Source organism: Rhynchophorus ferrugineus, unplaced genomic scaffold, assembly GCF_030347505.1.
Source record: "Rhynchophorus ferrugineus isolate W39M unplaced genomic scaffold, kcgeb_rfMv2 rfM4, whole genome shotgun sequence".
Classification (NCBI taxonomy): domain Eukaryota; kingdom Metazoa; phylum Arthropoda; class Insecta; order Coleoptera; family Curculionidae; genus Rhynchophorus; species Rhynchophorus ferrugineus.
The window spans coordinates 7,849,143-7,862,121 of record NW_027472583.1 but is presented as its reverse complement, the minus strand read 5'-3'; the positions used below and the strand labels follow the sequence as shown (position 1 = coordinate 7,862,121).

Below are 12,979 nucleotides of genomic sequence, written 5' to 3'. Positions count from 1 at the left end.
CCATTATGTTTGGGCTAAATATTATTTGTAAACAACTATTATATTTTTGAATGCTGGTCAAAAACTCCTTTTGTACCAGGTGTCCTGGAAAGTAATTACCAGTTTTTCCAACAGATGTCGCTATATGTTATGATTTTGTGGCGATCGCCACGACCCTTTAGGCCACCACGAATACATCAACAATTACAAAGGTTGGCAACGCCGGTGGATTGGTACCATGCAGTTCCAGGGTATAAAAGACTATCACGACGATGTCTCGCTCTCTTCTCTTTTCTCCATCACCCTGTAATAGTACCACTTCCACAGCGCTACCGTACTTCCTCTACCCAACCTGATATCCTGTCAATTCTCCCGTCGACCACATGTATCACTCAATATCGAAATAAACAAGTGATAATTAAACCAGTGTTTTTCAGTTCTCGTGCAAATTCCTTCCAAAAATAGTAGTGAGTGTTCTGACAAATAATCGCAGCGGCAGCCACATATTTCGACCGACTGACCGACCCGACGAACATTCCTACAATTTGATTCATATGTAATATTATTGAGTAACATCAAGCTTCAAAGCAATATATGTTATATTTCGCGAAAGAAACACCGTCATAGATTTATATCTTTTTGAAAATGTCAAGTTTCGTGCATGAAAACGTGCATTTGCGTTACTTTTCTTATTTAGTAAATAAAAAGCGCTGAAAGTAAAAGTTTACTGGTAGGAGTTACGGTTATACGAACTGTTGAAACATAGTGAAACAGCTAATAGTGATTGCTATCGATAACTAATGATCAATGCACGGTAAAGTAATTTTACAGCACGATAACTCGCCGTCTCATAACGCAAAGCCGGTCAAGGAGGCGTCGAAAGCATTTTCCAGACGTCGCCCCAACCGATCATCTACTCTTCGCATCAATGGAATACGCGCTTACAGAGCAGTACTTCGCCAATTTAGAAGAAGTTAGAAAATGGCTCGATGAATGGTTTTGATCAAAGGACAAACAGTTTTTTTGGAAATTGCCTGAAAGATGGATATGACGTATAGAATCAAATGGCCAATATTTTGAAACCTTAAAACCAAAAAGTTTCGGGCTTAATACATAAATGGCATTATAAAATTCAAACTTTTGTTATTCTCAAGACAGTGGATCAAAACCAATTTCATGTTTTAATTTTACACCGCTTCTTGATAGGAAAAAGTACCATTCAAGCGAAGCTATTACTTTAAAATTGTTACAGGGCTCCGCTACATCGTATGTGAAAATAAAACGTTGGTTTGCTGACTTCAAACGTGGTCGTTGGTGGACACCAATGATATAGAATGTAGTGAACGTCTAAATGATTGAAAAGTAAAATTGTGTGAGTTAACATCGTAAAGATATCAAAAGAACGTGTTGATTTTTTATTGCATCAACATTTGACTATGAGAATAGTATATTCAAAGGGGGTGTGGGTTACTGTTGACCAAAAATGAGAACGTGTTGATAATTCTGAGCAGTGTACTGCCATGTTTAAACGTAAGAAACCAGAATTTTTGCATCTATAGGTGACAATCGATGAAACATGGATCCAGCATTTTACTCCGGAACCGAAACAATCGTCATCTGAGTGGACAGCATTTGGTTACTGGAGTGATCTATTTTTAAGCAAGAGATAAATCCTTCTACAAAAGTGGTATTGCAGTGTTCGAACGACACTGGAATGATTGTGTGGCTTTTGATGGAGACTATGTAGACGAATAAAACCAATTTTGAACAAAAAAACTGCTTTTTCTTTTTTAAGTTGGGATATTTCAGCCCATGTGTAAAATAAATCTATTTTTTGATGAAGATTGTCGTGCCAATTTCAAGTGCAAACATAATTATAACACTAAAACGAATTAGAAAACGACGAGAACGAAAAGCTCAAAGTCAAGCAGCCGGAAAAGAAACGACGAGCGCCGAGAACCTGAGAACGGAGAGAAGAAATGACTGCGACGCATTCTGATTCAGCAGAGTGAATCATAAAAAACGGCTCTTTGTAACGTTCCTTTTTTATTATTGCGCCCGGAGAGGAATTGCGGACATTGAATCGTTCGAGCGCCGCCCAGCGCCATCTTAAGCCGAAACATAATTCACGTAGCTTTTAATTACGCCCGCGCATAATTCAAAAGAGCGAAAACGGGCCCATAACGGTCCCCGCTCTCACGCAGAAAAAAGAGCCTCGCGCCATTTGCCACGGCCATTTTTATCCGGGGCACAGTGCGCCAGATTTCTACAAACGATTTAATTAACTTAGATTCGGAGTTATCCGTCCACCACGTCCGATATTTATTTGTTTTAATCCTCTCTATTTTTCATTAATGACGTGAGTATAAATAGAGCCGTAATTGGAGAAAATATTGTCAAAAATAATGCTTTCTAGTGATCTCCAATTTATTAAATTAATAATGTTTCTCTCATAATAGCGCAAAATATCCAATTTGAAAATGATATGTTACCAAAACTTGTTTTGACAGTATTTTTCAAATAAGATCAGAAATGTATCTGATAGATAACATTTATTAAAATAATAACTGTCTGTATATTAAGACATATTAAAATATATACTACAAAAACAACAAATACACCAGGATGATTAAAATAATAATTCTTTCATCTAACTTTTTAAATAAAACTTTATCGTTCTTTGCAGATTTATTCACCTCGCCCATCTCGACTTTGCAGATAGCTCATCTTTAGTTTGTCTTCTATGGCTTTCATTTATATGGTGCTTTTTACTTTGTCCTATGTTCCATATGTCCCAATTGAAATTGTACATTTATGAAACTATTAAATTAACTGTTAATATTAAATGCAATATTCATTTTAATTTATTTTCTCTGCAAAAAGTGTAAAATATATCTTTACGTGACCATACTATTCTTAATGGTTTTTTATCCAAGCTGGACATCATCGCTATCATAATACTTTAATAATTCAAACTATACGGTAATAACCGAAAGTAAACGAAAAAACAAGACATTCCAATTTCCAGCGAGATTCGATGCCAGCTCGTTAATGTCGGCAAGCTAAAGTTTTAGCTCGCACTGCTACCCAATGGGTTTGTTTAAGATCTGACGTCAGATGTCGACGATCTGATCGCTTATTATTTTTATATTGCTTGGGCTCGCTCTAGACTTCAAACTTCAAAAATAGCAATAAAGAAGCTATGATTAGAACAATAAAGAACTGGCCCCGTTGAGAATCGAAGCCGCGACCTTCGCGTTTGAGCAAAACGTTCTAATCGTTACACCACACAAACAGTTGTCTTCTTTATTTCTACGACGTCTCATATCATAAGTTTAGCGCTTAAAAAACAAACTGAATGGTTTTTCCACTAAATTACTTCCGATTTTTCGTCACATCAGGTCAGCAATAACATTATAAACAAATATCTCATTACTCTAGATAAAAAATATGTGAAAACTTTGTGCGTGCCTTTGACATTTGAGCGTTTCCCTCGATATCCTCCTATCCCCAGTAGATCCTGATTTGGTTTCAATGGGACCACCTCGGAAGTGCACTCTTTCGAATAAAAAAAAGAATTTTGAAAGTCCATAACATAAACAACCCTTAGACTATTTTTTGTGAAGCTGTGTTATTTTTTGTCTTTTATATTTAACAATTTTAGTGGAAACGCTAGTTAACGGCGAGCATGCACAAATGAAGTGAAGATTATGTTATTATTTGAAAGTGTTCGTTTATACGTTTAACTATATATTTATCTTTATAACGAATACGCATCTTCAGCGTCTGAAGTCTAGACGAGACGTTGATGTAATTACATCCGAATTTGATTTATAAACAAATATCTCATTACTCTAGATAAAAAGTATGTGACAACTTTGTGCGTGCCTTTGACATTTGAGCGTTTCCCTCGATATCCCCCTATCCCCAGTAGATCCTGATTTGGTTCCAATGGGACCACCTCGGAAGTGCACTCTTTCGAATAAAAAGAAATTTTGAAAGTCCATAACATAAACAACCCTTAGAGATTTTTTGTAAAGCTGTGTTATTTTTTGGCTTTTATATTTAGCAATTTTAGTGGAAACGCTAGTTAACGGCGAGCATGCACAAATGAAGTGAAGATTATATTATTATTTGAAAGTGTTCGTTTATACGTTTAACTATATATTTATCTTAATAACGAATACGCATCTTCAGCGTCTGGAGTCTAGACGAGACGTTGATGTAATTACATCCGAATTTGATTTATGTATTTGATTATGATAAGCGAAACGCAGCGTGGAACTGCCACGGCAGCGTCTCCATCACGCCCCTCTATAATTGATGCTTGATTCGGTACGTTTTCGTCGAAAAATCCGCTCCATTTGCCGAAACCTCGAAAAGTTCGGATAATTTTTAGAGTTGCCCGCTTACGCCGAGCGTACTAAATTATGAATTTGCATTAATTCGACGGGCTCGCCTTTTTTCAACCCCATGAAAATTTTAAGTGGTGACATGTAAAATATCTTCGCGTAGGGGAAAAAGAGCCCGTCTGGTTGGACGGTTAAGGTCTCGACGTGTAGGACTTCATTTCGTTAGCTAACATCCGAAATCCTTGAACAGTTTTGCTAAATAATGCACGGTAATGTATAGTAACGGTCATATATGGAGGGTTTTTTGAAACATTCATTTAGTATTACATTTTAAACAGGAAATTTAAGAACTTTTATTGATCCAGATATCGCAGTCTGTATAAACTGGTAGCGGAAAAAGTAATTTCAGTTTTTAAAGATCTTCAAAGCAAATTTATTCATATAAATTTCTGATATTAATTCATAACACATATAGCTAGTGCAATAAAACAGTCAATACAGGTGATTAAAATGTATGTCTTGACATATGATAAATTTGACTCTTAGCATACCACACTAATCTCTTTCGATATCAATTGAACAAATTGATCGGCTTGTAAAGACCAGGAATAGCAAGTGACACATGCAAAATTATCCTCTTGCTCGGCCACTTGTTGCAAGAGTTGTGAAGGATACGCTATTGCATCTTAAATAGGAAGTTCTGGGGCACCCAGCGTACTCATCATTTATAGTCCCTGAAAACCCAGGTCATCATGTTCCATAAGAAGCGTTAGGCACTGCGTGACTCGACTCGCACTTCGACCAACGGTTCGGTTGTATTGCCAAATTCAGGAAGCAATCGAGAAAGATTCGGTGATAGCAACCCTGCTATCTTCTCTGATCTGCCCTTGTAGAAGACTTCATCAGTTCATCCCATCTACATTAAATGCTTATTTTAAAAGATGTTAATTCGGTCCGTACTCCTCTACGGATCTAATGTCTACTTCAAGTCTGTTACACCCAACTAGGTGAAACGGCTTCAAATTTTCTAAAATGAGCTCATCAGAGGAATGGTTTGTCAGCAAAAATCAAATTCACAGCTTCAGTTTCCCTGTGAATTTGTTTCCCACTCCATAAATCAAACACTTCATATCTCACTCCTTCCCCAAAAAATAACTCAGCTCAGGTTCTTCTGAAAACGCGCTTGTTCGAGAGCTGGCGGACAAGCTGGGAGCTTAGCACCGCGTCATCGCTAACATCCCCTTTTCCAGGCAGAAACAACCTCATCCGTCGCTGCTGTCGTAAATTTTGCCACCATACGACAGCATCTAGTCGTGTGTTAACTCAAGTTCGCGAATCTAAAATTGGATTCATTATCTCGTTTTTTTGCCGAGTCCTTGTCTGCGGATGCCATATCCTCAAATTTAATGCAGTAGAAGTAGCGACCTACAGGGGTCAAATGTCAGATTGTTTCGGTTTAGTGTATTGGTAAGCCCAGGGGCAGTCCCACATAACCCGCTCCAACTTGTCACTCTAGTCAAGTTTCCGCGATCAGGCATGCGTCATGTATTCCCCCACATGATTTTAATTTAAGTGTGAAAATGCATCAATGATTGGATCGCTGTCAAACCAACATCAAAAATCTTCTGAATATGATGGAAACTAGTTTAATTAATATATATTGTAAACTTTTTCCCAATAAGCGCCTTTTTAAAGTGATAAAATACTCAGTGTGAGTGAAATAATCAAATATATATTAGTATATTAGCAATCTTTATCAATACAGAATGGTGTGAATGTATTGGAAAGCACCTTTTATGCCCAAATATATTTCGAAGTTTTATGCAATATATTCTTAACAAAAGCAGCAGTGGAACTACAATCATTAGCTGACAAACAGTTAAACGCAACGGTAACAAAGATAATTTTCCGATTTCCAGCAATAAAATCCGGCAACAATTCGTGCCGCAGCGAGCAGCGACGAACTACGTGCAGGGCACTTCACCCACTTCCAGCTCGCTTCGCCCAAATAGTTTCCGCCGGCATGATCCGAAAATAATACCCATGTAATTCTAATTTTATCCAATATCTCGACACTGTTTTCCCCGATTCCCGACAGCAAGGAGTTTTCCATCTCCCCGGAGAAAAAGAAAATTAATTTCGAGTACGAAGCAATCAAGTCGGAACAATACGGCGCCTTAAAACGTCTGCTGCAGCGGGAAAACAAAACCTGCGAGCGTTCCGTCTACGACCGGCGACGAGTTTTCCGTTTTTCCGACGACGGCGACGGCGACGGCTTTCCTCCCGACCGGAAAAACACGAAGAGAGAAAGTCACGTGATTTTCACGCCATCTTTCGCAAAAAGTTCGATAAAAAAAACGCACGCCATGTTATTAGGTGCTCTATTTTTAATTTTAATTACACATTACCATTTTCTTTTAACTCCTTCATAATCCCAATCTCTCGCCATCTTTAGATTTTTTATATTATGAATTTCACGCTGAAATGAAATAATAACGAATATACACATTTTATTAGCATTGTTGCGTTTTTTCCTCTCGAATATACAGAGAAAAAATAGTGAAGTTAAAAAAAGCTCTTTATTTAAATAAACTTAATTTACAAAAGAGCAGACGGGCATAAATGGCACCGTGTGACGATTTTTTTGTTCTCTTCTATAAGTTCTAAGTACTGTTAATAAACAAAGACAGTATGAAAGTCTTAAATCATATTTATTTATTTATTTATTTATATTATTAATTTTATGAAAAAAAAAATGTTAATATATATTTACAAATAGACACATAGAATAATCAAAATAGCTGTGGTTTACGTGGTTAATATAATATAATAATACTGCTCGGCCATAAAAGTGGTGATTTGGATACTTATCACAAAGAACGGTTCGGACGACCGAAATAGTGCGACTAGAATGAGTTGTAATGACATATTGAACGAAAATCCAACTCAAACTTTCAAAGAGCTTTCATACTAATTAACATGCAGTTGATTTGTAATTTAAATAATCAATAAAATAATGGATATTTTGAAACAAATTATTGTAGGCATAACAAAGAAAAAAAAAACAGATATGGTAAAATGTATGGGAAAAAAAGGAGACCAATATCATTTAATTAGTAAATAAAAATTAGGAAAAGAAGAAAATAGAGTGACAAAACTCTGACTGACAGTAAATATTTTAACAGAAAATTAAGAAGAAATGGAAGAATTAACTTAAAAAATGAAGAAAAAGCAGATAAATGGAGAAAAAAAACGAGGAGGTGTAATTCAAGGACGATCTTCCAACTTTATTAACTGGAAAAATAAAGGAAAATGGATAAAAGGAGGGAAAGTGGTTACTAATCGAACTGATTAAAAATAGCATTTTGAACCGTTTCAAGACCGAGAAACGCTATTTTCTAAAGGCACAAAGTCTGCTGCATGAAAATTATCGATGTGGAGAAATGGTGAACATTAAGCATGAATAAAATTACGATTCGAACGGCGATAGCTCGAAACCGAATTACTCACAGTAAATTTCGATGGATCTGGTGACGGCCATCGGCTGGCTGATGTTGTTATTGGACGCCTGACAAGTGAACCTGGCATGCTGATCGGCTCTACGCAGACCACGTACAGTCAGCTGGCTGGTGAGCACGTTCTCGAAGCCGCTTCTCATCGCCGACGACTCAATTAGTTTCCCTTCTCTCCACCACTTTATCGACGGCTCGGGCTTGCCTAGAATAATACCCGAAAGCCATTGAAGTCTGTCCGCACATAGACATGCATATATATCGAAGTTTAAACGCGAAACAAGCCAATAAAAAAATAATTCCGCCAACAGGCACGCTTTACAGGTTTTATTGAAAAATGAAAAACAGACGCGTATCGTTCGTTGTGTTTGCTTTTTGATCGATATGATTTTTATTCCGAAAGCTTTTATGTCTAATAAAAATATTCCCCATGAAAATATTATTTGGATAAAATAGTATAATTGTAAATAGTAGATTGAACTTATATGTATCTTTGTATCTGTTTTATTCAGGGCGTTTGACAGGTTTGCAAAATAAAATATCTGGTGAAAACATACTTGTTCTTTCTGATTACTACTTGTAAGCAACGAATCACTTCTTCTAAAGATATCAAAAAAATTGGAAGATTTATGGTTAGCTTCAAAACATACATCGTTATTTCGAGATAGTAACCTTAAATAGCGATGGTCAATATTTTGAATAAAACACACTGTACAGATTTTTCAAAATAAAGCTTCAAACTAAAATATATAATTTAAAACTAATTTACAGGCCTTACTTAAAAATATGTTTTATTCTTGCTATTTTATCCCTTCATCTGTGACAGTGCTACGAAAGTGCAACAGTGCTGAAATTTTTAACAGAAGCATGTCCACATATACTGATTTTAATAAGATGGTGTTACAGATCATAATGCGGATGCCACTTTGGATATATAGCATAAACAATTTGAAGGATGATCTTTAACAGGGGTGATGTGAGGTAGCCGTCAAGATTGTCCGATATAACCCCGCTAGATTTTTTTGAGGAGCTTTTTTGTCCATACGCTGTGTTTCATACCAACAACTGTGTTTCACATTCAGTAAAAACTGAAAAATATTGAACTAAATTACCAATTCTCGGAAATGATGCGTGTGAAAAAGAAAATTATTACAATATTTTTCTAAGGCTTCGAGACTTTGTAAGCTTGAACATTTTTAAGGCTTCAATTTTAAATATTATTAGAAATTAAGTTGTTTATACGACAATCAGTGCATAATTTTGGAAGAAATTTAGAGCCGCAGAAAAGAATTGTCTGGATATGCCTGTCAAATGAACGGCGAACGAATTTCTAATAGACTCCTATGGCGAAATCGACCTTCTACAGCTCTAACAGAAGAGTGTTGGTGGAGAAGTAGACACTCTTCTTGAGAGCCAACTATGGATTAATGAAATTTATTCAAAATTTACCAGATATCGAATCCATGCCGTTATGAGAAGATGGAGAGGATATTTGAACGATGTTATTATCCATACATAATGATATATGAGGCCATTTGAAATAGAAAATAATTATGTTAATAAATTCACACACAGAGTGTATTATCCTATTTATCTCAACATACTTCCATTCTTATTGAAAAACATATAGATTGTTTCATATACTTTTGCTTAAACTAATTTTTGAATTAAACAATATTGTGATCAATAAAATTGAATTAAACTAATTATCGTTAGTTAAAATAATAAGTGTAATATTATTACCTCCAGTAACAACGCATTGTAGAACCATATCACCTCCTTCTTCGTATGGGCCCGCATACTCGATGACTTCTTTACCTTTCTCGTCGATTATGGTGGGTCTACTAGGAGGAACTGAAAAATTAATAAAATGTTTTAAAATTAGCTTGATTGCAACTTCTGACATTATTTAAAATAGATACAAAAATTAACTTCACACTTTAATGTAAATAATATAATAATTATTATTTAAAAAATAATTTTTGATCATTGCTCAATCGAACCGAACTAATTTGTGTTTCTAATAAAATGTTATAAAAATTTAGAAAATTAATTTCAAAATTAATATTTTTTATCCTACGTTATAGTTATTAAAACTTATAGTAATATAGTTGTTAACCAGTGCGCTTGTTTGCGTTAATCTATATTATTCAGACTTAGTTTTAATATGCATACAGACATGACTTTCTGGGAAGAAGTCGCACAAAAGTTTGACCAACAAGAATTTAGTAAAACCTTTTGTGTTTCTTGTCATAGGCGGCATTAAACAATTTTGTGGATAATAACACCGTTCTATAGCACTCATTACACGCGACTGGTGTTAACTGCAAACCTTGAACTACTGAAGGATATTGATAATGACACAATTTGAATTGTAGACCATTTGTCATTGGCTCTGGTGCTTGTTAAAACGCTCTGAGCTGGTCATTCCTACATAAAATCTCCGTAACAGTTCACGAATGAGTCTCCGAGCGCCACTTCGGTACCGTCGCGACGCTACTGCACTTTTTATTCCCTTAGTTTCCTCTCATGTTCACGCAATGATCTCTAGCTTGGCCACTTTCTTGCGCGCCTGCATGTGTCTCTTCTTGGCTGCTGTTCTGGGTATCCCTTTTTTCAAAATCGATCACCGTTTCGGCCCGGAAAACGTTGGTCTTCGCAACAGTTTTCTCATCGACTAGCCCGTCTTCGTTTCTTAACTGGTAGTTCCCGTCGGCTGTCTGATGTCTGTTTCGGGCCTCTACCCTTTTTACAATTACGCATGTCTCCAAGATATGCGTAGTGTCTTCTAGTCCTGTGCGACAATCGCAGAGTCCATCGGTCTCTTTCAATTTGAATCTGTACAGGTAAGCTTGCATATTCCCGTGGCCTGTCATCAGTTGCACAGCTTCCCTGCTTAGTCCTATGTTTCCTGTCCCTACTTGTTGGCAGTATTTATAATGGGTTCTTCTTTCACTGGATTGTTCCCAATGTATCTGCCACCTTCTTTTTACCACTGCTTCTTTGATACTTTTGATGGTTCTGGTGTTGATCCATCAGTCGTTTTCCAGTCCTATTTCGGTGGCTTCTTTCGGTTAATGATACAGTCGAATATCATATAACTGAAGCAAATATACATTCCTAAAATGTGTCCAAAAAATGAAAGAATTTCAAATTTCAAGACACAGTGATAATCCATTAAATTTTTACGTAAGAATAAATAATTTCGCTATGCTTTAAATGGTAATATACATCTACACATACTTGTCTTGTTGAAGCTACAGAGTGTAACACAGAATAAGGTTCGAATGAGTTAATGTGTCATTGCGCAGTGGAAATGTGATTGCGCCCCCCCACTCTATAAAATATTCTGTGAAAAGATCTTTATGGAATTATATGGGCTTACAGCATTCAACTTGTTTCAGAACTGAAACCACATGATCACTGGATAATGTGTATGTTATCTAGGATTGCTATAGGTAAATGTTTCTATATAAATAATCATAATTGCCATATTTGGGTGAAGATAATCCATTCACTATATAACTTAGGAATAAATAATATATAACTGAATAATTGTGTATTGCTAAAGGGTATCCACTAAGAAAACACTAAAAATCAATTTCAAGAAACAGTGCTAGTTGATTAAATCTTTATTTAATTTTATTGGATTAATTCACAAGCAAGACGAGTGCGAGAAAATACATCAATATGTATTCCTCAATTATAAAATTATAATAACTTATAAACTATAGTCTACACTAAAGGTATACACTTTATATAAGTTCGTATGGTTTTGTTCGCTTCAATCTCCTGACATCCTGCGCGCTGTCCAGCAGTAGTATTGCTTCTACGCTAGTATGATTTACTAATCTTCTTTCGCGTTTCAAGGCGAAATCTTGAATAACTTCGTAAATCCATTTTATTTCCAGGTTATCGTGCAGTTCTTCGTTGGTTACGTAGCGATAGGCATTGGTAATCAATCGAAAAACCTTGTTTTGACAGCGTTGTAAGACTAGCTGATTGTCCAAATTGGCTTTATAATTGTATTATAGATCAACCTCTTTGATTTTAGATGAAGTTGAGAGTATCTTCCGACTAACCAGTATAGTTGTTCTATTTTGGTTCTAATATGTTTTGCTTTTTGTCTAACGTGATGTTTCCAATTTAATCTACCGTCAAGATAGATTCAAAGGTATTTTGCTGATTCTGCTTGAGGAATCGGGCATCATTTGAGTGATTTGTGATTGACAATTATGTTTTTATTATTTCGCCGCAATGCAGAATTAACGTGGACAGATTTGAAGCTATTAAGTTGAATTTTCCAATCTTTCGTCTATTTGTAGGTTTTGTTGACTGCCACTTTTTACGTCTATTTGTATAATTTATTCGGATTTTATATCATATCGGGGCGTCAAAATATACCCTTTCAAGCATTTTAGAAGATCTACAGTAGGTCGCAAATGAAAAAAAATTCAAATAAATTAAAGGATCCTTCCTAGTTTATCATTTGCAACATATTCAATAATTTGCTGCCTGTTGATAAGCCAACATTCCTAACTCCTATTAAACCTTAAAATTGAGATATTTTCGACGCAATGAAAAATTTTTGTTTTACACTTCGACGAAATGACACCTACTGAAAAGTGAGGCTTCAACATGAAATTAGTTACATATGTATTCAATGCAATTCAATACACAGTAACACTATCTATTGTAAATCCTGCAAGATTTGTAGGCCCTGATATTATTTGAGTCGATTTCATTTGCCTGGTATGATAGACGAAGCTTATACCCTGCTCCATCACTGTAACGGGAAAATCGTAATAAGTAGGTGGAGCTTTATCAGAAATGTTATTTGAATATTTCATTCATTCGTTTAAAAGGACGAAAAAAAAAGAGAAATAAAGAAGAGGAAAATCTTCCGTAGAGCTCCGGAATAAGCTCTCCAAGAGAAAATTCGGGTCATAACCATTACCATTCGGTGGATTTCCAACTGATTTAATGGGGGACAGCGGGCGGACGAGTGTCGGTTGGGGGGACGGGACGGAGGGAATCTTAAGGAGATCTAAACCCTCGGTCATTTTTATGTTTCCAGCGCGCCATCTTACGGCGACTTTTATCTATCTTCCGGACACACCAGATCGTCCTCATAAT

The 12,979-nt window shown here is 35.9% G+C and overlaps 1 protein-coding gene across 2 annotated transcripts in view; it reads right to left on the bottom strand.

Moving 5' to 3' along the window:
• The window catches only part of side-VI (sidestep VI), a 743,337-nt gene that overhangs the window by 89,649 nt on the left and 640,709 nt on the right, over positions 1-12,979 (bottom strand). For both annotated transcript variants that reach the window (XM_076401766.1, XM_076401767.1), the window contains exons 5-6: positions 9,587-9,697; positions 7,842-8,048 (exon numbers count right to left, since the gene is read on the bottom strand). In XM_076401766.1, coding sequence (XP_076257881.1) covers positions 7,842-8,048; positions 9,587-9,697 — 318 coding nt within the window. The remainder of the gene's footprint in view (positions 1-7,841; positions 8,049-9,586; positions 9,698-12,979) is intronic.